At 47.3% G+C, this 24605-nt stretch overlaps 1 protein-coding gene across 2 annotated transcripts in view; it reads left to right on the top strand.

The window, feature by feature from the left end:
- The window catches only part of PRRX1 (paired related homeobox 1), a 42689-nt gene extending 21637 nt beyond the window's left edge, over window positions 1-21052 (top strand). The window contains exons 2-5 of one of the 2 annotated variants that reach the window (XM_062581286.1): window positions 11978-12153; window positions 12774-12955; window positions 14563-14631; window positions 18158-18241. In XM_062581286.1, coding sequence (XP_062437270.1) covers window positions 11978-12153; window positions 12774-12955; window positions 14563-14614 — 410 coding nt within the window. In that variant the 3' untranslated portion in view covers window positions 14615-14631; window positions 18158-18241. Of the gene's footprint in view, window positions 1-11977; window positions 12154-12773; window positions 12956-14562; window positions 14632-18157 lie in introns of both variants that reach the window. The other variant, XM_062581285.1, reaches the window with a different exon arrangement.
- The last annotated feature ends 3553 nt before the right edge of the window (window positions 21053-24605 follow it).

Below are 24605 nucleotides of genomic sequence, written 5' to 3'. Positions count from 1 at the left end.
GCCCAGCCGTTACTGCGTGGCGACCGATCGTCTGCGTGAAATGACTTGTGCTCCTGCAGCTGGTAGGATGCAGGGGTTGGAGCGAGGAGACAGAGCACAGCACGGGTGGGTAGTTGTGTTTCTCTGCCTGTGTCACCCTGGGGGAGCCACCAAATCATTCATTGGTTCAACATACTCCTGTGCTAGATGAGGATGTGGCTAGCCCCAGTATATGTGAAAGCACTGGATGTGTTTCATTTTTAGAGCCTTTAAGGAAGCTTAAGTTCAGTAAAGTTGTGCTAGAAAGGCAACATTCATCTGCTAGCCCTGCCCCAGACTGGAAGCAGTGCTTTATGGCTGAGATATCCTGTGTCTCCTTTCAGATCCCCTAAATCATCTTGTCCTCCAGGTAGAGAATCTGACATTTCAGCCTGATTAAGGGCAGCAATAGGCAAATTTCTGATAATATATTCATCACCTGGAGGCAAAGATTATTATTCAGTATTAGGGAGTGTCAATTCCAACGTATCACTCATTTGCCCCAATCCGCAGGAGCTCTGACAATAATTATTCTGCCTCTTCTACTGGGAATTGTTCTTTTCAAACTGCAGTGAACTTTGTGGAAATACAGAGGTTTCCATTTTTCATCCTTTTGATTCAAAATCTCTAGATGATTGTTCGACTTTGGCAGGGAACCATTCAAAATACATTCCAAAATATTCATCATTCCAGAAGGCTAAGAAACATAAGATGTAGCAATTTATTAGCTAATGTGAAATGCATCCGCCGTACAGAAGGGGCTAAGGATGGAGGTGGGTCAGAGCCCGGTTTCTCTCTGCATCGCTAGAAGGCCAGAGGACTGCGCTGAAGCCCGCGGAGCTGCCCGGTCACCGTGCCCGCGCGCACAAACCCTCTATTTCTCTTACTCATCATCTCGTTTTGCCGAATGCTGCTACGTTGCACGAAAGGCAGAACGTGGCACCCGCTTTCTCCCTCCTCCTTGTCCCCTTGCCTTTGGGCGCTGACCTGAGAAAAGTCTCTTGTCCCAGACCAGGGGAGGAGACACAGTCCTGTTTCGAAATGGCTCTAAGCGCTCTAATCCCTTCGGCTCTTGGAGCCGTGCGGGATATAAAGGCCCTTTATCCTACACCCTGGAATGTGTTCCCTGTCTGGATGCTCGGCTCTTGGAAGAGACAGGTGGCCTGGATGCTAACAGCCAGGCTCAAGTTCTGTTATTTCTGGATCTCGTATGCCATCATTTTTCCAGTTGTGATCGAGAGGGACCCATAAAATGCATTAGTGGTTAAGATCTGGATTTCTAAGCGAAGCTCTGCGAGCGCCTCCCGTCTGATTTGTGCGTTACTTGGTAGGGGTGGTGGCAGCGGTGGTTCGATTTGGTCAAAATACATTTGTTCTTGGATGCTAATGAAAGGGCAAGCTAGCTTCAATATTCCTGCTTTAGTCTGCGTTTTCCCTTCTCCCATAGCAAGCGGTTGAGACCCTACTTTTCTAGCACAGTCAATCTAGACCTCAGGAGCAACCGTAGCAAGTGCTGTCGTGTGAGGTGAGCGGGAGTCTGCTGGGCCAGGAATCTTCACGGCCTCCCTATTTCAACGACAAACAGATGAAATATCTATTGGGAGTCATGTTTCTGTTTACCAGCGGGGCCAGCTGGCGTGTGCATCACGCAGGTCATTGTCTGTGTGTTCGCACAGGTCCCGCGTACAAAAAAACACGTCAAAGTGAATTTCCAGATCCAGCTGGGAAAGGGCTGTTCGGTAATGACACTTCTCAGCAGCACAGTGGGCCTCTGCAGGGACCTAAACAAGCAAAGACATTCATGAGTCAGGTCAGCTTGAGTCAATCTTTCCCGGTGCGGGCGGGAGGTTTCTGGGTAGCATTCGCAGACTCTTGCGGCTGCCACAGCATTTGGAAATGAGCCATTTGAAAAGGCTGAAATGCCAAGTGATTCGTTTGCAACATATATATGGACTGAAAAAATCTCCCCCTCACCACCACCAAAGCAGCCCTTTCCTCCCTTGGCAAGACCATCTTTTTACATGCATCTGCTTTGTGCAAAAACATCTCTAATCTTCCCCGTTATTCCCAGCTGAAGTTTGTGTGGAGTTTTTCAGGTTTTTTTAATCACTAGAGAAACTTTTTCAAAAGGAGCATTGCACAGAGTTTAGGTGTGCTTTCAATGGTTAGAAAGGGGGACTGTGATCTCCCAGCTTCATGCCAACTAGCCAATGCATCCTTGTAAGCAAACATTAGCAAGGGGACTCAGCAGTGCTGAATGCATGGCCTTCAGGAGAATGAAGTTTAAAGGGGTTTCAATCTACTTTGGCATCAGGGTCCTCTCTGAGGGCTGGAGAGACATTGGAAGAACTGAGATGTACTTCCCCTCTGGGTTGGAGTAACTAGAGCACTGTCAGTGCTGTGATCCTGCCTCCGCCATACCCCATCAACCCATGGCCTAAACACACCATACTGTGCTAGCTCTCTCCCAAAGACTTCTTCCTATGGAAGAAATCCTCCCCACACTTTGTCCCTGCAGTGAGCAAATGTCTCTAATATATTCCATATTTTGTTGTTAAGGTATTTTTCCAGCATCTTGGCATCAAGGGGCATGTTGTCCCCGAAACCTGGGACATAGATGCCAAATGCTTGTAATTCATCTCCAGCTATAGCTCTGTACGTTGCCTTTACAGAGAAACAGAAAGGGGACGCTAGGTAAATCCAACAGGGAAGAAGGTGGAAATAATACTGGGTGCCTTTTGCATAATATATAAACCTAGAGAACTCGCAGGATATGAAAGAAGAAAATATACCTGCCCTTACCTAATTGTCGTTACAACTCATTGCCACTCTCTCTAAGGCAGCAGTAATATCCAGATGGACAAGGGAGACTGGCCTGGCTGGTGCACCAGTCTGCTCCCGTATGGGAAGTCCTCGATGCCTAGTCAAGCTAAGAGCGTTTTGGACTCTCCTAAGAAGTGAGAATACCCTCAAACAGTTCTGCAGGTTTGGGTATACAGTGTATGCATAGCAGGGTTAAAAGGAGCTGTGATACACAGCTTTGGCTTTTCAAGCCTTTGCAGAAAGGACAAGAAAGGGTGCCTTAGATGAGAGAAGAAAGAAGTTAGCTGGAAAGAGTGAGAGCAGGGAAGGGCCAAGAGAGTAGAGAGGCAGCTTCAGAAACAAGAAAATACTGATGGAACAGGGTGGAGGTTAGCAAGTTTGATCTCAGCTGTATGAATACCGTTCCTAAGATGAAACACCAGGGAACATGGCATGGGAAGGGGAACTGATGGGAAGAAGATGTGGGCGTTAGAAATCATACCACAGATCTTGCAAAGGCGTGACTTTACAGAACTTCGGCTGTGCCTAGCACACAAATCCCAGCTCCTACTGAGGAACGAGTAAGGGGCTCTGAAGCCTGAGGTTCTCCAACTCCCCGAAGGGAGGTCTGGGCTTCCTCAGTACCTTTGCTGCACCCCCTGTTCTTGCAGTCGCTCTAGCCCCAACGACCTGCCTTTGGCAGGGAGACGTGCTGGGCTAGGAGCCCCAGACCCATTCTGGATATGATAGTTTTGGGTCCTGGGAGAGGAATTCCAGAGAGATCATTAGCTAGAGGAGCTCTGTGATAACATCACTGGTCCTTTGTCACGTGTCCAGTGCCTTTGCACTGTTGGGCTACCCTAACGAGGGAATTGCAGGAGGTTGCAGTGCCCTTGGCTCCTGTCTGCTCCCTAGCCGGGTAAGTCCACCCTGCTGGATCGCAGCCATGGGGTGGTGGTTTGGTCTCTCTGTCAGTTACAAAGTGCAGTCTCACAGAACATGATTTGCCGCTGGCAGACTTTTAAAATATGTGTTTGCTTTTGATTATGTTTTTTTAAAAATTAATTTTCCAAGGATCAATGTGGTAATGCATATAAAAATTACAATATGTAAAACAAAGTATAAAAGCATACAAGGAATTCCAAACACATAACATACTGTGCCTTGGAGCTTATGAGATCCATACAGCACTTACTGTATTATGGGAACGCTCTGACCCCAAGACCCGGCAGAAAGGCTTGTTAGAAAAGCAGGACTAAGCCATGTGCCTTATGAGCCGTAGGATGCCCAGAAGAAAAACCGTAGTGAATATAAAAGCAGTGTTGTTACAGCAGAACTCCGATTTGTCTGTGGGATCTGGGGAGACTTTCTGTGGCTTTCTACCAACTTCTGGAGAAGGATGTATACTTTTGCCCCCACAGATATTGTTTTCCCAGTAATTAACACTTAATGTCATGTATTTCCAGGGGGAATCTCTGGCTTTTCATTGAATTGGGATTACTTTTTTGGTCCAACATCATGACTCCTGTCGGCTCTGGCACGTGGGAGAGTTAACATGGTTAAGGAAGACACGTCTTGGCCATTACAACTTCCCATGTACACTGCTAGTTCCCACCAGAGGAGAGTTACGGCACCGTAGCTGAAACCACATGGAGAAAGAGTTGTCTGTTATCTGCCTAGGGATGTGTCTCGCAGCGGCTAGGGAGGAGCTTGCGCAGGGCTGCCTGCCTGTGGGTCGCTCAGCGCTGCTGGGAGCGGAGCAGGATCTGGCCCCAGCCCTCTGTCGGGTCCCTGCAGTGAGGGACCCCCAACAACGTAGAGCGCTGGGATGCCTTTGCACTGGGGGCCCTGCAGCACCCGGTGTCGGCATGGCTAAAAACTTACCCTTAAGGGCTCAGGAGCGTCTGAACGCTCTCCCCCACGAAGGCAACGACCGCCAGGCTGCAGACGGTGGCTTGAAAGCCACCTGGAAATGCCCTCTGGGGTCCCCTCGCTTGCACCGTGCGCGTCTGCATGAGCACCGGGCTCGAGGGTTTCGCAGCGAGGTTTCACGGTTAGCTCCGGGGAAGCCGAGGTTGTAACGGGCTTCGGTGAATTCGTCCGGTCTGGCAGGCAGAGCGGCGTTCGATAGGAGCTCCTAGACACGCCGTCCATGCAAAACCTTTTCGGTAATGATGTGTAATTGTTTGTATGCGGTCAGCTAAAAATTATCCTGATAGGTTCCACATTGCAGACACTTTGGAGAGGAGCTGCAGTAATCCCCTGGGTGAATCTGGAAAGACACACGCTTTTCTATTTAATATTAAAACTCAGACTTTGTATGAAAAAATCAGTATCTCCTTTCTGAAGTCCCACACTCCATACGTGAAATGATGTCTTTTGAGTGTCTGGAAAAAGTAAAGGTAAACCTGGTTAATTTATGAGATAACTAAAAATGAAGGTATTTATGAAAAAAAAACCTTTTTTTCTTTTTCCTCTATGTTCCTAGTGATCTTAACAATAACGGAACTTCAGGTATATACTTAGTTTGCCATATAATTGAAATAAATTGAAGTCTTGTGTCCAGATGGTGCAGAAAACACCAAAAGAAGAAGCTAGAAGATAGCTCAGCCAGTGTTATGTGATGGAAGAAACACGATAGTTCCAAAATGTATTTAATCTGGCCTGTAATCGTAAACACAAACTGCTGCTATTGCAACCGTACAACTTAATTGGCATTTCATACCTTAATGTGTTTGGATTTCTATTAAGTATAATCTTTGCTCCGTATTTCCTGCATTGGTGATGCTTTAGGGTAATTACAACATCGCTGCGTAGTGTTTTTGCACCCTGAAGCTGAACATTATTTCCACTTGAAAATACTTTCATGCATGTAAATATGCTTAAAATGGAGTTTGTCCTCTGCGGGGAGCGTTGGGGAAGACACTTGAGGGAGGTCTGAGCGCAGAACCTCTCCTGCTTGGGTCGTCCTGCTGCTCTTGCTCCCGCGCTGAAGGCCTTGCCGGCGGCCGCTGTCGCTGGCGGAGGGGCTCGTGCTGGCCGAGGGGGAGGGCGTCCTCCCAGGCGGCCCTCAGGAAGGGACGCTGCTTCTCGCCGGGGTGCAGCGGTGCCGCTGCAGGAGGCTGCTGTCGCCGCCGGCTTCGCGGGGCGAGCGATGGCGCGGGAGGAGAGAGCCTGGCGCTCCGGCACGACCGCCTCGTCTCCCGCCTCCGGCGTGGAAGGAAAATCCCTTGGGGGGGCCCGTTCAAAACCGGCGCTTTGGTTAAAGGTTTCATTTTTTGACGGTTTAAGTCGGCCATGCTGCACTTACACCTGAAGAGCTGCAGCGTTTCGGAGGGATGTAGCAAATCGCGAGCAAAGCAAAGCGCGAGTGAAACTGTGGACCGGGAGCCCGCGAAGAGCTGTAACTGTTCAGGCGGCTGCTAGGGAGAGGAGACTGGGCAATATTTCCATTTAAACTTCTTCAAGTTTAGCTTTAAGCTAAAGAAAAGAATTTTCTTCTCCTCTCTCTTCTTCCTTTTCTCTTCTTTGAATAAAGAGGAGACTCTGAATAAAAGATTTCTGAAGGGCGCGTTGGGCTTTTTTTCCTGGTTTGCAAGGTTTTTTAATTTAAAAGCTTTTAGCTGCTAGATTTTCTTTTTTTTTTTCTGTGAGACAGATTTGTTTTGTTTTTCTTTCTGCCTTGCGATTCAAACTTTAGCAGTAACTTCTTATTTTTAAGGCTGTGATTAGAATGCGATTCCTTATTTTCCTCCTGGACTTTTTTTTCAATTTACAGCTTATATAACTGATGTGACAAATCTTTCCTGCCTTAACTGTGTGTAATATTGTGGTTGAATGACTCTTACCCTCACTTAATTAAATTCAATTGCTTGCTTTCAATTCAGATCTGATTAATGTGCTATAATAGCTGGTTTTGGACTCGTGTTTAATAGAACTGGTCAAAACTTTTCAGAACTGCCCACACAATGTAAATTCCATCTGGAAATTTGTTTTTGTTCTGATTTGGAATGAGAGCAAGTATGCACAAACATTCCTGCAAACTGGAAATCCAAAATATGTTGTGGTTGCAGATTCTGGTGGAAAAAATATTGATCTTGTAACTTATACGCAGGAATTTAAAACTTTTAAGCTCTGAACTCTGTTTTGTTTTATAACGCATTGTATTTGCAATGTGGCATTGCAGTGGGAGCCGTCGATGAGATCCCAGTAGTAGGCACAGACGCTAGGACAGCTAGGACACTAGGGACACTGGTTCCTAATAAGGAACCTGGATCAGCTTGTCCACAAGTGCTAATCTGCCCCATTGCAAGAGGAGACATGATGAGCAAGAAAATAAAAGGGCAGGACACTTCAAACTCTCTCATCCAGGAACAACAGAAAATGCTCTGGTGTGTCCTCAAAGTGCACTTGGGTGTGATACTAGAACTTGCATGTCGTGAGTGAATGTAGAAATAACACAGGAAATGCGCATATGTGGAAACAGGAAACAAAATCCCCAAATTGAGCATGCAATGTTGAGATTTTGAAATGAAATTCCCAGATTTTCCAGCACAGGATTCCTGGAAGGAGAACGTGCGTTAAGATCTCTCTCGGGGGAAAGTATTTGCAAGCAGCGCAGCTTTTAAGAATACTGTTTGTAATAAAATATTTCTGATTAAAAACAATGTCAGTGAAAGACTTCTGAACCATCTAAAAAGTTTTAGAGATATTTTCCTTTTCTCTCGATTTCTGCTGACTCCAGTCACTAGTGCTGTCAACATTATTTAGAAATACCATTTTTCAGTGTTCAGTGCTGTTTCCTGATAAAGAAATAATGGCAGAAAAAATATCACACTGACATACTGAAGGCTGCCCGTGCCTGCTGTGGCCAAGGTGACATTTGCAGACGCGTGGGATTTACGTGGCTACATTTTCTTGTTAGCAGTTAATTTTAATCAACTTATGGCACATATCCATGGCAAAACGCGAGTCTTTTGGTAGGGCTGATCAACCCAGTTGCGCTCTGGGCTAATACGGCTATTTTGCTTCTGCTACCCAAGTAACTCCTGTAGACATTTGGAACTGGCTGTGTTGTGCTGTTCCCAATGTGCCGTGAAAGGAGATCTCAAAACCCCGGCCCCCCTTTCTCAGGCCGTGCTGAGCTGTCTCCAGCCAGATACGTCCTGTAAGGAGGTGACTCACCTCCTTGCTCCATGCCAGCCGGTGGCGGAGGTGAATTAGCCAACGGTGACCTGAACATGAGTCACTGGAGCACAGCGATTGCCTGCAACTTTCCGTTTCTTGGCCCTTCTATTTTTGGGTCCGGTAATTACGAGGTGAGCTGTGAATCACTGGTGTCTCACTTTACTCTGGGAGGAAACCAAGCAAATTCTCTTAACGTGTTTGGCAAGAAGGACTCTTGTTCTCTAGCGTTTTACAGGTCTTGGCCTTTCTTCTTGCTCCCCAGAGCTCTGTGTTTGCAGTTCCTCATGTGTAACCATCGCACAGGAACAGAGCAGCTACGGCCAGACGGCCTCAGGCTCGTGCTCCTTCCAGCCCTGTGTCTTGTTGCCGACAGGAACTGATGCTTCAAAGGCCTGGAGGGGAATCCCAAGAGATCCCAAAGGCTTTTACTTGTTTGTCCTTGAGAAGAGCTTGGCCCACGTGGCAGGATTTAGATCAGAAAATAGCATCAAATGGAGAACTCAAAGTAGGACAACGACCCATGTTGACATGGACATTTATGGGAGCTTGCGACATTGCTGCTATTCAAAGGAGTGATTGTGCCCTGAGGCTTATTCCTTACTGTTTGCCTTGTCCTGTGGCGCACAACTACATCAAAATTCTCCAGTAGAGCTAGGGGGGATCATTGGCTCATGTTGTAGAGGTCTTCATGATGAGTCAAGAGTGGCACGTAGAAGAGTTTTACACTTTTTAATGTGCGATGGACCCTGTCATTGCACTAAACTCCCCAGCAAGTGGAAAAGTAAACCTGACGTTCTGTGCAAATAGCAGTTAAATCCCAGAAGCTGTTTACAGCTTCTCTTTGTACAACCTGAGCCAGATGACTTGATAGATTCACCTGCAGCCTTATTTTAATGCTTCAGAATTCCTAAGTGCATTTGTTTTTCTTGCACATCCTGCCTCTGCAAGTCCCTTCCCATTTCAGCTTTACGATTCAAAGTGCCTATTTAAAACTAATCTCCAAACACTTCCTCTCATACACAAGAAAACTGAGGGCGTATTTTTTGTGTCCAGGAATTCCCAGGCTGGAAAGAAATCTGTTGGGGATTGTCAGGCTGTTTGAGAAGGAGAGGGGATGGAGGAACTGTAAACTGCAGGAATTTGAAAAACCTACTTTAATTTAAGAGGAATGTCCTTTTGTTCCCAAACGGGTGGGCCTAGATCCAAAGGCGTTCAGGTGCAGTAACCGTTACCAGATGGGCTGTGAAAAGCAGCACAAACAGGTGGTCAGAACAACAACTGTAGACTTTAATTTCCTTGTCAGCCTCTCCGTGGCTTACGCTGCCTCTCGAGAGCATGAGGATAACGGGAACCTTCATATTTCTGTACGACCAAAGTAATGACTGTCGAGGGGTCATTCTTGAGCTGTATATAGTGGGTGAAGCCGTAAGACTCTCAGTGGTGAGACTGTCATCGGGTCTAATATGCATATTAATTAGCACGAATACAGTATCACATATAATACACTAGCATGTATATTTTAGAGCTATAAATAATATATAGACAGGTGTGATATATTTTAATGTGTACTGATCTGTATATTGGTTCAGATCCTCCCAGGCGTAACTACTGTTCCTGCACGTAAGGCAGTGGGACCGCACCGACCCCCCAGCCTGGGGCTCTGCTGGGTGTACTTAGGAGCCTTGAAGGCTGCGGTTCACGAGGGCGTTAAAAGCCTGGCTGGATTTGCAGGCTGTTGTAGGTGTGTTGTCAGGCACTTGTGAATGGTCCCGATGTTGGGGCTTGCTTTGCTCAAGCCCATTCCTGTTCCCAGGGGAACAGCAGGAGACGGGAGGCTCCCGAGCAGGCTGCGAGGGACTATGTCCCAGGTTGGCTCGCGGACACCTGGGAACCTCTTTCCACCCCCAGCTTCTTCTGCACAGGGGACTTCCTTCTCACTGCTTTAAAGAGTTGGTTTGTGTTTAGTCTGTTCAGGCAGAAAGTGCCCTGAAGGGACAGACGATGGAACCAACTTTTTTTCCATTTCAATGTTGTGCTGGAAAATTTCCCACTCCTTCCCATGTGTAAAGATGGGTGATTTTTCCTAAAATCTAGGGACTGGAACACATAAAAAGGGATGAATTCAAGCCAATGGCATACCAGTCCTACAGCCTAAACAGGGCTGTTTTACTAAGGCAGCTACGGCATTGCAAAGGCTCTTACAGGATTGTGCCTTGCTCTCTGCTTTCTTTGAACGTGGTCATACACTGTAATCTAAGTATTTGCTGTGCTGATCTGTGCAGATGATCAAACTCCTAGAGCCATCACTCCCTGCTTGCCAGCATCTGCTGATGCCCATGCATTAATAGCTCCGTAACTGCTGCTATACCGGAATGGGCAACAGCAATGAAAAAAAAGGAGAGAGAGTGCAGAACAGGCATTTGCCACGGCCAGGAAAGCCATTTCATAGTTATCTCAACACTGATGTTAATCCAGTGACTTTAGGCTCAAGCAGTAATGATGACTACCAGCATATGGGTATAGTGATTTATTCCCAGACTAAACACAGGCCAGGCACAAAACAAGACACACTCTTACGCGATGCACGGCTTGTTGTTCACCACCTTGCTGGCAGACAAGGCAAGGGGTTCCTGAGGTGTACATGATGGTTCTTCAGGGTGCAATTCCCACCAGGTTCATGCTCAGCCTCTGTCTTACTGGGCTTTTTCTTCCCAATGGCAATGCTATTTGTATGCAGCTGACTGTATTTCAGTGTCTTTAGCTTGGGAGCATACAAGTGAAATTGGCTTTTGTGCTAGCCTCTTGTTTGCCCCAGTATCACTCACACTTCATTTCCACTGTCCAACTCCTCTTTGTTCGTGGCTCCTCATCTCTGCCTGAACTGATGTCTTTTGGCGAGGATGTGGGGAGGATGCAGTTCTCATCTAAGCCAAATGGAGTTACGTACAGAGAAAGGCAGTACCTTGGCTGTAATCAAGCCTAGTGTAATAGCCACCTGCGCTGACTATCTACAGATATCAAGGCGTACCTAGATGCAGTCAGGAAAAGCTGACGCAGGAGTTGTGGTCACCCCTGAAAGCCGTATTGTGTTCCTGTAAGAGCAGCCCTTGGAAGTGTAAAGCCCAAAGAACAAGAGTTCTTGATTCTTTGTGGTCAGGAAAGATTTTGAGCGTTGTAGGAAATGGGAGATATGTTTTGGAGTTTCTTGTTTGTTTTTAGAGATAAAGGAAATGAGGCATGGGGTAGCTTGAGACAGTTGTCTCAAGTCTTACGCAATTGAGCTGGGAAGTGAATGCTTGGATCAACACACTTGCTCCCTCCTTGTTACATGGAGACTAATATTATGCAGTTAAAGGGCAAACCAGTTCATCCAGTCCATATTTCCTGATGAAGACCAGAGAGAGCATGATACCTGGGAGTAGAAAGTACTGAGATCTCCAAGGTCAGCCAGGCCTGAGACTCTTGGAGGATGAATGAGCAAAAGTGAGGAGACACCAGGGAGCTGTATCAGGAATCTTCTAGAGATGGGAAAACGGAGAGGACAGTGGTATATTGGAAACTTCGCTTATCTGCCCCAGTACTTCTTGATGACCATTTTTTTCTGCAGGCCCGTTTGACCATGAACTCTGCAGAGCACAGAGGATGGGGGAGGGAATAAAGTTGGATTTAAAGTCTTGCTCCGGGATTTTGTTTTGTATCTCATCCATAGGATAAAGACCTGCAGAGATGATCGGGGCTAAAAGATATGTGCTAGTGCTCATCTATAGCACTGGCAGTGCCCTTGCTGGCCCTTGTGTCCAGTTCCTGACTAAAAGCATGAGGGATTTTGTGGTTAAAGTGTGGTGTTGACATTGTGCAAGCCCTTTCCTATTCTCAATGAACTCCATCGTAAATCCATTGAGGTCATTCACCCTCTTACCATGGGCTCTTTAATTTTCCAGCCTTTCACCTCTCCAATTGTCTCTTCTAGATGATCAGCTGAACTCAGAAGAGAAGAAGAAAAGAAAGCAGAGAAGGAACAGGACTACCTTCAACAGCAGCCAGCTCCAAGCGTTAGAGAGGGTTTTTGAGAGGACACATTACCCCGATGCCTTTGTACGAGAAGACCTTGCACGCAGAGTCAACCTCACTGAAGCAAGGGTTCAGGTAATTCCCCATAGCTTATTGTCGAGGCACACCTCACCTTAGTGTTGTTATCAGGCCATTCCAGTATGCCAGGAGAGGTCTTGACGGACAGCATGGTATAATGGAGTGGCCAAGCTTCTGGGCTACGCCATACTGCAGTCCTGAGCATGCCATGCCTTGAGAAGGAGGGCTGCCTGGCCTGGTCTGCCACCATACATCACATCTGCCCTTTCAGATGTGCCCTTTGGAGGCCGAGATGTTGTCTGTGGCCTGGATGTCCTGTGCTGAGGCTGTGTACGTTATCTTGAGCTTCACAGCTCTTAGTTTGCAGGCCTACACTTCCCAGTGTGGCACAGCATAAAAGCAGATTGGGGAACATGCTGAGTTGTACAGCACTCCCAGACCTTGCTACCAATAGCAAGCACTAGCTTAGTCTTGCAGTAGTCTATTCCTTGTATGAGGGCTCTGTCAGGGCGGAGATATGTATTGTCTTGTCATTATGATTTTTAATGACAGACGTGCCATAGCAACCTGCTTTTGCAGAGTCCCATCTTGCCAAGTGGGGCTGAAGTGAAGTGAAGGGCAAATGTCACAGCAGAGCTGTTGTGATGGCTGGTGGGTCTGTGTACTCCCCATCCCAGGTGTGGTTCCAGAACCGGAGAGCAAAGTTTCGCCGGAACGAGAGGGCCATGCTGGCCAGCAAGAATGCCTCTCTGCTCAAATCCTACTCAGGGGATGTGACCGCTGTGGAGCAGCCCATAGTACCTCGCCCAGCTCCGAGACCCACCGACTATCTCTCCTGGGGTACTGCCTCGCCTTACAGGTGAGTGAATAACCCTTCTTCTGCTGGCCAGCTTCCCCAGGCCTCGTCTGGCTGCTGCTTTCAGGATGACTTGACGGTCCCCTTTATGGGAATGCATCCAACAGTCTAAATTACCTGTAGTTCCTCTCCTGTGCCCAAGCTTTCAGACATGTCTGTACCTTCCTCATTTTGGCTTGAGGCAGGGGAAACTTTCTGGCATAAGATATAGCAGCCTGTGAATGGCCCTGAGATGCATTTGCTTGTAACTACTCTAATGGGCTGCTTATATTCGCATGAGACAGCTGGAGGGTACAGTGGTCTGGTTGCCCACTGGTCTTTGCTTATGTTATTTCCATCCTACCCACCAGATCTCACTACCAAGCTTGCAAGGTGAGGTTGGTACAGCATCATTATGGCTCCCCCAGACTTGCATCCATAGGAGGTTGTGGCTGTTTTTGTGGTGGTCTCTCTCTGCAGTTCAGAAAGTATTGAAAGAGAACTAGGTAGAAGTACATGAAAGCAGAAGGAGTTGCACTTTCTTCCCTAATGAATCCAATTTAAAGCAAGAAATAAACATTTTCATAGATACAAATCTGGATGTGGGGGGGGAGTGGGGTTGATGGCAGAGTGTCTTGAGAGACTTGGCCACCAAGCAGTGACTGGAAGAGGACCTGGAGAGGGAGCTCTGTGCTATTTGCTAGAGCACAGGTGTATGTGTGACTGAGCTGTGCCACTGTGCTGTGCTTTGCCAGCAGTGAGGACTGGGTGTGCCTGGGTGGCAGACTGGGGTTCAACATCCATCTTCTGTGGCCAGCATTGCTGGAGGGGTGATGGTAGAGGTGCTTGGTAAGATATGCAGATATTGCAACCTCAGTCCACACAAAGGAGCTGGAATGTCCCTAAAATTCACAAGTCTCCCTGCCCTTCTCTGTCTCATCCACAACCTGGTGGGCACTGGGTGTGGATGCAGATCCACAGGATGTCTTGGTTTGTGGGGAGCCAGCTAACTTGTGGGCAGTTAAAAGTGAGGTTGGTGGGTATTTTTTAGCACAGTGGCCTCATTGTTGGTCAGGACATCAGAGACCCTGGCTGGATTTCTTCCTGTTCAGCTGTCTTGATCACAGCCAGCTTCCCCCTGTCTGCCGGGAACTGCACCAGGCCAGGGGCCTCTCTCCCTCCGTTGCTTTGGCCCCCTTCTCTCACTCCAAACTTTTTCTGCGCAGTGAGGTGTGCAAACATGTGGCCTCCCTCACAGATGGTTGCTTTAGCAACATGAGGTCATCCTCTTTGACACACAACTCCAGAAGAAAGAGAGTCTTAAGTTCACCCACTCCATATACTGCAAAGGATGCTTTTGATGACCACCTATTTGGTCTTGGAGATGGCTGCTTTCCTCTGAATTGAGGGCTGTTGTCTAGCAAAGCCCCCCTTTTAGGGCTAAGGCTTTCTCCCTGTGAAGTGTTCCTTGGTGTTGTGTCCTAGGCAGGAGCTGGGGTGATGAGGAGCTCAGGGGAGACAAGTGCAGCTACTAACTCCTTCCCTTCCCCGCTAAGACTGCTCTGGTCACAGTACCTGATCCCTGCTGAACGCTTGTGCCTTATTTCTACCTCTCACACTTTTAAAAATAGATCGTCCCTCCCAAGATGTTGTTTACACGAGGGGCTTCATAACGGCTTCTAGGAGAAGACCCTGCAAAGGTAACTTCCAGGGGCACACTGGGAAGGGCTGTCTGGGGCTGCTCTGGGCAACAAGAAGCCCAAGGCGGCTGGGACGTGCGAATGAGGAAAGAAGGAGAGAAGGGAAAACCTTAGGGACATTTTTTTTTTCCCTGGAGGTGGGGGGCCCAGGCCTGGCTCTGTCTGTCTGCTGGGGTGGAGAGGCTCCCCTGTCCTGGCGTGCTGTTCGGAGCAGTGCAGCTGGCAGCAACAGGCAGCACAGGGGCACACGTAGCCTTGGCTCCCACGGGCGAACGCACTCCTTGGGCCAAGCCTGTCCAGTGCCCCAGGGCTCAGCACATGCGCACAAATGTGCTTTAGTGGAAATGGGTTTAAGCCAAGACCTTTCAGCAAAGACATTTGCAGCTTAAAGCCATTCCCACTGGCTAATATGCCAGGATGGGCCATCTTCTTCCCGCTGCCCCTGCGGTAGGGTTGAGAGGCAGTGGCGGAGGAGCAGAACAGCCGGATTCAGCAACATGGGGTGGTTAGGACCCTGGGACAAGTTATGCCTCTCCAGGCTTCAGTCCAAGCTGCAGAAATGGTGATCTAGTCTCGTATAACTGCTCTAGCCAGGAGGTTAAAAACACAGGTAAACTGAGGCAGGTGGTTAAGTGACTTGATCATGGCTGCAGATAAGCTCAGTAGCAAAGTCAGAAGTAAAACTAGAATCTTTGTTTCTAATCCCACCAGGCATCTAGTGATCCTATATATATTAACGGGTCCTCAGGCCAGGTTCTCACTGACTCATTTAATTTAGGCTTTGAATTGAGTAGGGTTATTGGACGCTTGATGATAAATAACTCTGCAGATGGTTTGCAGAGGCCCCTGCTCCCTCCCCATCTCCTCAGACCTGCCTCACAACCCTCTAATTAACAGTTGGTCTGTGATAGGGCTGAGAGCACGTCTGAGATCTGCGTGGCTATTGCTGTTTTTGTTAGATCGAGGGGGGGAAAGTTTTCAATCAGTGTGTTTATTCTCCAAATACATTCAGCCGCAGGTCAACCAAAGCTATTTGTAGATCTCTGCCACATAGATAGCCAAGTAGATACTATTATTTTTTAGAAGTTGAAATGTTTTGGTTAGGCATTTTTTTAGTAAAGGTTCCTAAGAAAACAAAGCTCACAGTCGTGCTGTCAGCCTGCACTTCCCACTCGAACAACCTCTGACTCCATGGGCCATTGAAAACCATATTTGAAAGAAGGATTTTAGGTCTCGGAAACATGATGTTCCTCTGTGTTTCATGAAAACAGGCAGCTGAGTAGAAGAAAGAGACTCTTTTTGTGTTTGAACTGAGTGAAGAGGGCTGCAGGGCAATCTCAACCCTTATTAGACACCAGAGAGTCTCTGGGCCAGCCCCTCAAGCCATAACAATGCTTGGAGACAGCCTGCATGGGCACTGCTCCGTGTGGAGTAACTTGCCAAAACACAGCATTTCTGTAGATTTTTGGTTTAGTAGGGTTTTCATTGTCCAACAGTAATTTTCCCCACAACTTCTGCTGGCTAAGAGAAGCAGGCTCCCTCGAGTTTTATACCAGACTTGGGCAGTGGTAATGCATTGGTTTTGAAGAAATTATTAAAAAAAAAAAAAAAGAAGAAAAGAAAAGAAACTTGTGGGAAGCGGAGAATGGGGAGGAAACCTGAACCTTAAATCAGGGAGGTATCAGAGTGGTCGTAAGTATAGCCAACGCTTACGAACATTAGCAAAGGGATGGGGACAATGTACACTCATGGCCAAAAGTTCCTATTTCATCTGGACCGGAACATCCTTCAGGCTCTTCTCCCTTCTTTCTCCCCAAAACATGGGGGAGATGCACCCTATGGAAGCAGGTAGGAAGGGGCACGTGGTAGCCACCAGCGATACACGTAGTGAAACGTGTTGCTGAACACTTTGCAACACTTTCCAGGCAGCGGTGTCCACTCAGGGGCTGATGTAGCTGCGTGCTGCCTTCTGCTTTCTGGGAGAAAGAAATTTCTTGGGTTCTTCTGAAGCAATAAAGAAAAAAAAGCGTAAATATGTATTTTAAAGGATATATCTGTATCTTAATGTGTGTATTTTAATGGCTGTCCTCCATGCCTTGCTAATACTCGTCCAAGACCCTTGTCTCTAAGAGTCCTGGGGGGAGCTCCTGGTGCTGGGGTGTAAGCCATCATTTCCATCAGCATAGGCAGTCATGTTGCCAGTGATGCCGATGGAGACATGACAGCTTCTGCCTCAAGAAATTCTTTTCCATGATTTTAAGATGAGAAATAGGCGTCCTATGGCCTAGGTCAGGGGCTAGCAATATTACTGGCCTTTGGATCTCCTGAAAGACTGAGGATTCAGGCAGCGCCAAGCTGCGTTTGAAATTTTGGCAGGGCAGCTCAGCCCTGTGAAGTCAGCGGTATCACTAGCATGAGTGAACACACCCACTGCCTGGAGCTTTGCGTGCAGCAAACGCCCACATCCCTCAAGGAAGATTTGCTGCTGCAAAGACTCTTCCAGGCATAGAGGTCAGCACTGGAGGAGGGGAAAAAAAAAAAAGGAAAAAGAAGAGAAAGAAAGAAAAGCAAGCTATCTCATTTCTTGTGCTGTGGGTGGAGGAGAGCTCTCGAGAGCCTTTCCCAAAGTCTCAGACATGAGCCACCCGGAAAGGCGGTTTGAAAAGTTTAGCACCACACCTGAGCTTTCATCCAGGCCCTTTGTGGTTTCCTCTGAAACATACTGGGTTGATGTCTTTAGTTCACTCAGTGTTTTTCAATCGTTTTTGATCTGTGGACCCACATATAAGAAAGTCAACACAGCAGAGAGTGTGCTTTTTTTGGTGGGCAAGGGGGTTATTTGTCACGGAAGCCTGGGACACACAGGTTAAACAAGTGTTCTAGCTGGCTGGAAAGCAGATTTGCAAATTTTTGTTAGGATAAGAAAGGATTCTGACATCTTTGCTCATCCTCCACTGCCAAAAGCAATGTTTTTCACAAATAAAGACATGTTTTGAAGGGAGCAAAAAATGTTTTGGTTTTTTCCCTCAGCCTTTAAGGCATGTTCTACGTGATCAGCTGAAGTTTTGAGGGAAGAATGTGGAACTTTTCATTCCAAAATGCTGAAACAACGAAGCCTCACTATTGTTAAAATAGGTTTTTCCCAGGGTGTTTCTTTGAAGTAACATGTGTTTCAGAAGTGACATGATTTCACGAACAATAAAAACAAGAACTGGCCTCATCAAAAAGACATTTCTTCCAATGGAAATACTTATAAGGACAATGCTGTAGTTGGCAGGCTGGGCACCGGGACCTCATTGTAAACCGTTTGGATTAGGAAATCGGAAATGGAAATTTTCCTTTTGATTTAACCCAATTTAGAGATTGGCTATACCCGGGTAAGTGAGCTGAAGCTGTGAGATTTACTGGGGTGTTAAGTAAAGAGTTGTGGCAATGCTCTGCTTGTGCAAGGAGCACACGGCGTGTGCTCTGTGGAGTAAGGACCGCCCTCTGATGTGATGTTTCTCTCTTTTTCTCCATCCTGCAGCGCCATGGCCACCTACTCCGCCACGTGTACCAACGCCAGCCCTGCGCAGGGTATGAACATGGCCAACAGTATTGCCAACCTGAGACTGAAGGCAAAGGAATATAGTTTACAGAGGAATCAAGTGCCCACAGTCAATTAATGACTGGAGGCAGCTGCCTTGCAGAAGGAGAAAATACAACGGCGCCCGTCCTGCTTTGCAACTTGTTTGTGCTGAAAGAGAGGAAAAAAAAAAAAAAAAAAAAAAAAGAAGAAGAAAAAAGCCAACCCCCAACCCAGAACTGAACATTGGGACCAAAGTGGGAGCAGACTGAACCGCTCATGAGTGACAAGGTTCCTCCTTCCTTTTGGGATAATGCCACCATTTTTTTTTCTTGTTATTGTCAGGTTTATTGCTTCTGCTCAATATACTACGAGCTTCTCCAGTTAAGGACAGTCTCACCCTTGTTGTTTTCTGGTTTTGTATGGGACTGCAAATAGAAAATGCTGCCAATTTCAGCCTGCGGTCACCTCCCACTGTACATCGTGCTGAGAAGCAAAGCTTCTCCTCCCCTTTCCCCAGCTCACCCGTGAAGAAGAAACTCTTCCATCACTACTTTCTGATGTATCTACATGACCCATCATCCCCCGAGTCCCTTGTGCCACAGAGGCAGAGTTGTTATTGTCAGACTCTGATTAAGCCCATCAGGGCAACGTGAAGGGATTGTCCTTCCCAGGTTGCCTGGAGCAGTCTGATATGTGAGGAACACCTCCATGGGCTTCACAGTGCTTCATTGCTTTCTTGAGTATTCCTGGCCTTGCCACCTTGAAAAGCCAAAGAGGAGAGAAAAGCTAACGTGCGTGTGTGAGTGTGTGTGGGGGGGATGTAGTGGGGAGGTTGCTCTGTAGTGCCAAGAATAGGACTGTTAGGACACTCCTTTCTATGCCTTACAGTTTGTGTCACAGGGAAAGGCGTTGTCCAGATGCATTTGTTTTATATATACTGTATATATTTATATATATAAGATATACATGCAAGCTTGGTTGGTGTTTTTTATTAAACAAAATAAAATCCATTGAAAATGCTTGGGATGTTTGTGCTGCATCCAGATTTCTGGAGCCATGCATTAAAATGCCACCTGCAGGCCCTCTTACTCTTATCAGAGCTGTTCCCAGTAGCCTTGGACAGTACTTGAAATGGCCGGCTCTTGTCTTCCCATGGGAAAACCCAAAAGTGGAGGTGGAGGGAGCCACAGTTCTTTGCAGATTTTTCCCCTGGGTATTTGCATCTTCATGGAATAAGGAAAGGGTCTCAGCTGCCAGCCAGGTAGATCCATGTGCTTCTTGGGAACACTCTAGGATGTCCCCATGGAAAGTCTCTGCTACCCTCTCTGAGAAAAGATATTTTCTCAGTACAGCGCCTCCCATGCAAGAACTGTTTCTCCTGCCTGACTCCCATTGTACTGCCTAGAGAGACTTGTCCTGTTGCCTTAACTTCCCTCCTTTGCTCTCCCTAGTTGCTTCCCAGTCTCCCTCTGGGGTTGAAGAACTGGACCCTATGAACCTAGTTTCCTTCTCTCTATGAAAAGTAGGGGAGATGCAACCCAAAAGAGTTTCTTCCATGCAACCCAAAAGAGAGGAAATTATGACTTCTCATAGCGCTGGTGGTGCCTGACTCTTTTGGTTTGGGGGCATATTTATGCCAAGTGGTGCTTGAACAAGAGATCTGCCCAAATATAGCGAGACTTTGACCTGGAATAGTCCCACTGAAGATAATACTGCTACTCCATGGTCCAGGCTGGGTAATAAGGGAAGAGGAATGAAGCTTAGTCATTAGGAATATTTCTGCACAGTGTCTGACAGGTCTCGGTCTTGGCGTTTGTCGCAGACACGTTGAGCATATGTAGAAGTCTGACAGTGGGCTTTGATAGTCTAAAATAACATGTTGCAGGAAATGAGAAGTAAATCTCTTTAAAGTGAAGGCGAAAATTAAACTTGCAAAAGATGACTGGAAATCAGCCAAAGAATTTATGCTAACACTTGAAAAAAAGCCTCAAATCCCAAACTGGTGTAAATCGTGCTAGTGCTGGTGATTGCGCCTGCTGCTGATGGCTTCTCTTTCTTCTGTGCCATGAATATTTTTGAGGGAAAAAAAGAATTGTAATTAGGACAAAAAGCTGAAAGTTGCAAATTACATTTGCAAACAAACAAACAAAAAAAAGAAACAGCTGGGAGTGAACAAGAATTTCATTTTGAGAAATCTGTGATGTTCTGACACTCTCCCTTTTATTGGTCTTTTCTTCCATAGTCCAAAGAACTGTTAGGATTTCTAAACCAAAATGTTTCTGTCTTTATTAGTGTGTCTCCAGCTCCTGAAGCTAAGTGATGACATTGGAAATTTCAGCCTTCACTTAGAAATTCACCCTTGGTTTCTGTGCCTACACAAACAGAGAAACTGTTGAAAAATATGTCCTGCAAGATCAGAAAGAAAAAGAATCTGGTGCAAAGCAATGTTTAGTCAACTGCATGATTTCTGCAGGATGCCTAACCTGTGTTTTATCAAATGCACAAGACTGAATTTTCAGTGCAGAGAAATGTAGGGGAAAGGGCCAGTACAGACACTGTCAGTGTGGGCACGTATTTTATTGGGCTGGTGAGTGGAGCGTTGGATGTTGGGACTCAGAAGTTGTCTTGCCTCTGGCTCATTCAGTGCCTTGGTCTGTTGCTCTCCTCTCTCTGTGCCTTGCTACCCATTTCTGTGATTTGCTAACCTCAAGCCGGAACAGCAGCCTGAATGTGCTGCCCTGTGCCAGGCTGCACTGCCCTGGCTGCTGGGCACAGAGGACTAGTGGCACAGCTTGGGGGTCTTGGCCTTCTGGCCCAGGGGATGGCATCTCTGTAGACCACCCTCTTGTACAAGTGGGTTTTTTTGGGGGGGGGGGCACGGGGGTCACTTGGGTGAGTTGGGATGGTCTTGGGGCAGGGGATGGCTCAGACAACTTCCCAAAGATCCTGCACGTTTCCATACTTTGGCCCTTTCACGGAAAGGCTGGGGCCCATTGTGGAAGTGGGAGTATTGATGGCCTGATGCTACATGAATGTCCACCTCTGAAGTTTCAGCTGACTCTTTCAGCATTTTGGTGGCTTGTGGCATTTCCCTAGTCTTTTCTCACTTTTTCTGCAGACAGAAAAATCACCTTTAGCAGCCTTCTTGGATGTCTGTGTAAGGGCACCCCTTTCTAAAGTTAGCAAGGAGACTGTCTGGAGAGCATGAAATTAGAAACTCTTGGTATCCCCTTACCATCTGTGGATGGGCATATCCATCTCTCGCCCCGTGCTATGATGTTTACATGGAGGGGCTCACATGAATGTCAGTGCAAAACACTTGTTCACCTGCCTCAGTTTGCTTGTGTGAGGAACTACACTGACTTGCATGGAGCAGCCCCCATGGGAAGGCAGTGTAAGCTTTTGCACTTGCAGTTTTGGTCAGGACTTGCATGGTCCCTGGGTTGGTCTGCTTGATATTGGGGATACTGTCACAGCTGATCGGGCTTTCGCCAGTGCAGAAGACCTTTCCATCACCTTTGAGGTGGCTAACCCAATGACATCTAAATGTAAACCAGAGCATCCAAGTCAATATGGCCTTGTTTACATGTATTTGCTCAACAGAGTCCAGATCAATCAATGGATGGGTTTTGTTGTTTGTTTCTTAATTGCTGATGACCTCAGCCAACAGGCAATGTCTAGTTGTCTATCAAGCCAAAGCAAAATATTATGATCATGTATGTTTAATCTGTATTTTATTGAACTGTGTAAATATATGTGGGAGTTAAGGGCCTTATCCTGAAAGCATGGAGTTCTCCAGGATTTTAACAGACTTTCAGTCGCAGCTCCTGGGAAGTTGCCATGGTAACCCTAGTTATCAGAAAGTTTGGGTACCGTTCAGAGGAGAAAATGGTCTTGAGGCATATTTCTTTCGCCTGCTCTGTATGAACAGTGATTTGTCAGCCCCCCTCTTTCTTGACACAGAAAGAAGGTGACTGAGTCACTCTAAGTGGAATTTTTGAAGATGACAAAAATGGATGATTGATGAGGCTGGCAGAGCTTGACGTGTGAAGCCATGGGAGGGATTTCCAGATGGAAGTGTATCCTGTAAATTATCTCTTGCTTTGTGATGTAAAATGTACAGTGTTTGCACTAGAATAGAGTTGATCATTTTCAATAAAAGGGGGAAAAGTCTCCCCAATCCTTTCTGTAAGCTGCCACATATGTGTCATGTGTTGCTGCCCTGACATTGCCCCTACAACACTGGCTGGGGCTGGGAGGATCCCAGAGCACTGGGTGGCACGTGGGAGCCAGGGCTGGCAAGGACGGGTTGAAGGCTACCGGAAGCAGGCTCAAAAACAGTGTAAGGCAGGAAGTATCAACAAACATTTCTCCTAAAAGAGGTGTTTTTCAGGAAGAGGCAAGACCTGCCTGTGGCTTTTTGTCTAGTTCCCTCCACTACATAGGGCTAGTGAGACTCCATGGGGCAGAAGAAGTGTGAGGACTTTTTCTGCAGAGAGAAGAGGGAGAAATAGAGTTGGAGATCCTGACATGGGCTATGGGGAGGGGTGAGAGAGAGAGGTGAACAGCAGGCGATTGCCAGAGGGAGGGAAAGCCACAAACCGTGAACAAAAAGTGTTGGGTCTCACCACCTAGGTGGGGGCAAAAGACATGGGCTCAGGAGGGAAGATTCTCCACAGCAAAGTGAGGGAGATCATCAGAGATCACCAGAAGTGGCAAAGAGGCTAACGATGACCAATCAGTGCAACCGACTATAAAAGTGGGGGGGGAAGGTGGAGCTGGGCTTTCCTTGGGAGGGGTGGAGCTAAACTGGAGCAGGCTGGATTGGAGATGGTGAGTTATCCTTCATAGAGACCAGGTGTCTGATATGGGTTATTGTCCAGCGGAGAAATTTAGGGGGTCTTATCTCCCTGGTGTTTTGAAGCTTTACCAGCTCTGCTCACTGAACCAGAGGAGGGCTGAGGCTGGTGGGGTGCCTTGTTACGTGGGTGAGTGGATGTATGATGGGCCTGATCTGGACAGGAGTGAATGGTGTGGGTGAGTGAGAGGCAGTGCTGGGGCTCTGTTGCGTGGCTCTGGTGCTGGATGGCTTTGGTGATTTTTCCTTAGTGGCCTCTAGTGATTCTTTCAGGCTTGAACCCAATGTTGAGAATCCTTTCTCTGCTAGCTTTTGGTTTTCTGTAGGTAGTATTTGTTAGGATTAATGGGACTGGCTGCAAGGGGCTGTTAAATTTCAGCTGCCTGACCTCTGGAGACACCTGTTAAGCCATGATAGGTATCTCGGCAAAGCCCTCAGTGGGCTTCTGCTGTGAGCCAAGCCTACATTCCTTGTGAAAGCTGGTTATCCACTCCTCTGAAGCTGAAATAATAACAGTCAGCTCTTGCTTATTACTTCCTGGTTGCCAAAAGAAGTAGAATTGCAAATCCTACAATTTTCAAGTTGATGTTGACACCAGAGTGGTTTGGACTGAGTTGAAACAAGTCTCAGAAATACACCCAAAGTTTCATCTTGCTTACCTGAGCGAAGGAAGCCTCCAGGCAGGCATCTGTCACCATGGTAAGAATCCACCAGTCATGGAAACACTAAAAAAAAGTGACGTGCTGTTAGGGCAATGGTCCTTGACACTGTCCCAGGCCTGGTTTCCTTTTCTTTCTGTGTGTGGACCCTAACTGCTGGGATGATGCTGAAGGAGAAGGGCAGTCAGCTGGCCCTGAAAGGTGCTGTGCCAGGTGCATCCTGGCAGCCTCCCAGCTCCAGAGCCTGGCTGGATCCCTCACAGGGTCTACCTCTGACCAGCACCTATTGCCAGGACTACAACCTGTGCTCATCTAGACAGGTTTTCCTGGAAAGCGGGGAGCTGAACTCATGCTACACTGTGTTAACGATGCCCAGCACAGAGCCTGTCTCAGCAACACATGTGCCTGGATCTCATTTTTCCTGATGCTTTGGCATGGCTTGGAGCTTGCACTTTGCAGCCTGCTGCAGGGGCCCGTGGCTCTCAGGGCCCACCAGATGTACCATGAGGAGCCTTTCACCCTCTCGAGTTTCTCTGCTGCACTGCCTGCTGCTTCCAAGAACATTTCAAAGTGGTGCAGCTAATCCCTGCAGCTGTCTGCCAGACACCCTGTCCTGGAGAGACTTTCTGGCTGCTCCTGGGGAGATATTTCTTTGCCCTGGTAGGGAAGGTGAGGTGGAGAGGAGAGGTTGCTCCTGGCTGAGAGATGAGGCCAAGGCTTGCAAAAGCAGATGAGACTGTGCCTAATTCTCTAGGTGTTTACAAAAATCCCCCACCAAACCCCATCTGAGGTGCGGATGTTCCTCAGTGTGGAGAGGTGCTGGGAGTCACCTTTATTTTATGTGGGGAGAAACGTCTGCCCCAAGACACCCCCAAACTCAAGGTGAGGG

Source organism: Rhea pennata, chromosome 8 (assembly GCF_028389875.1).
Source record: "Rhea pennata isolate bPtePen1 chromosome 8, bPtePen1.pri, whole genome shotgun sequence".
Taxonomy (NCBI): domain Eukaryota; kingdom Metazoa; phylum Chordata; class Aves; order Rheiformes; family Rheidae; genus Rhea; species Rhea pennata.
This window is presented reverse-complemented; position numbering and strand designations above follow the sequence as displayed.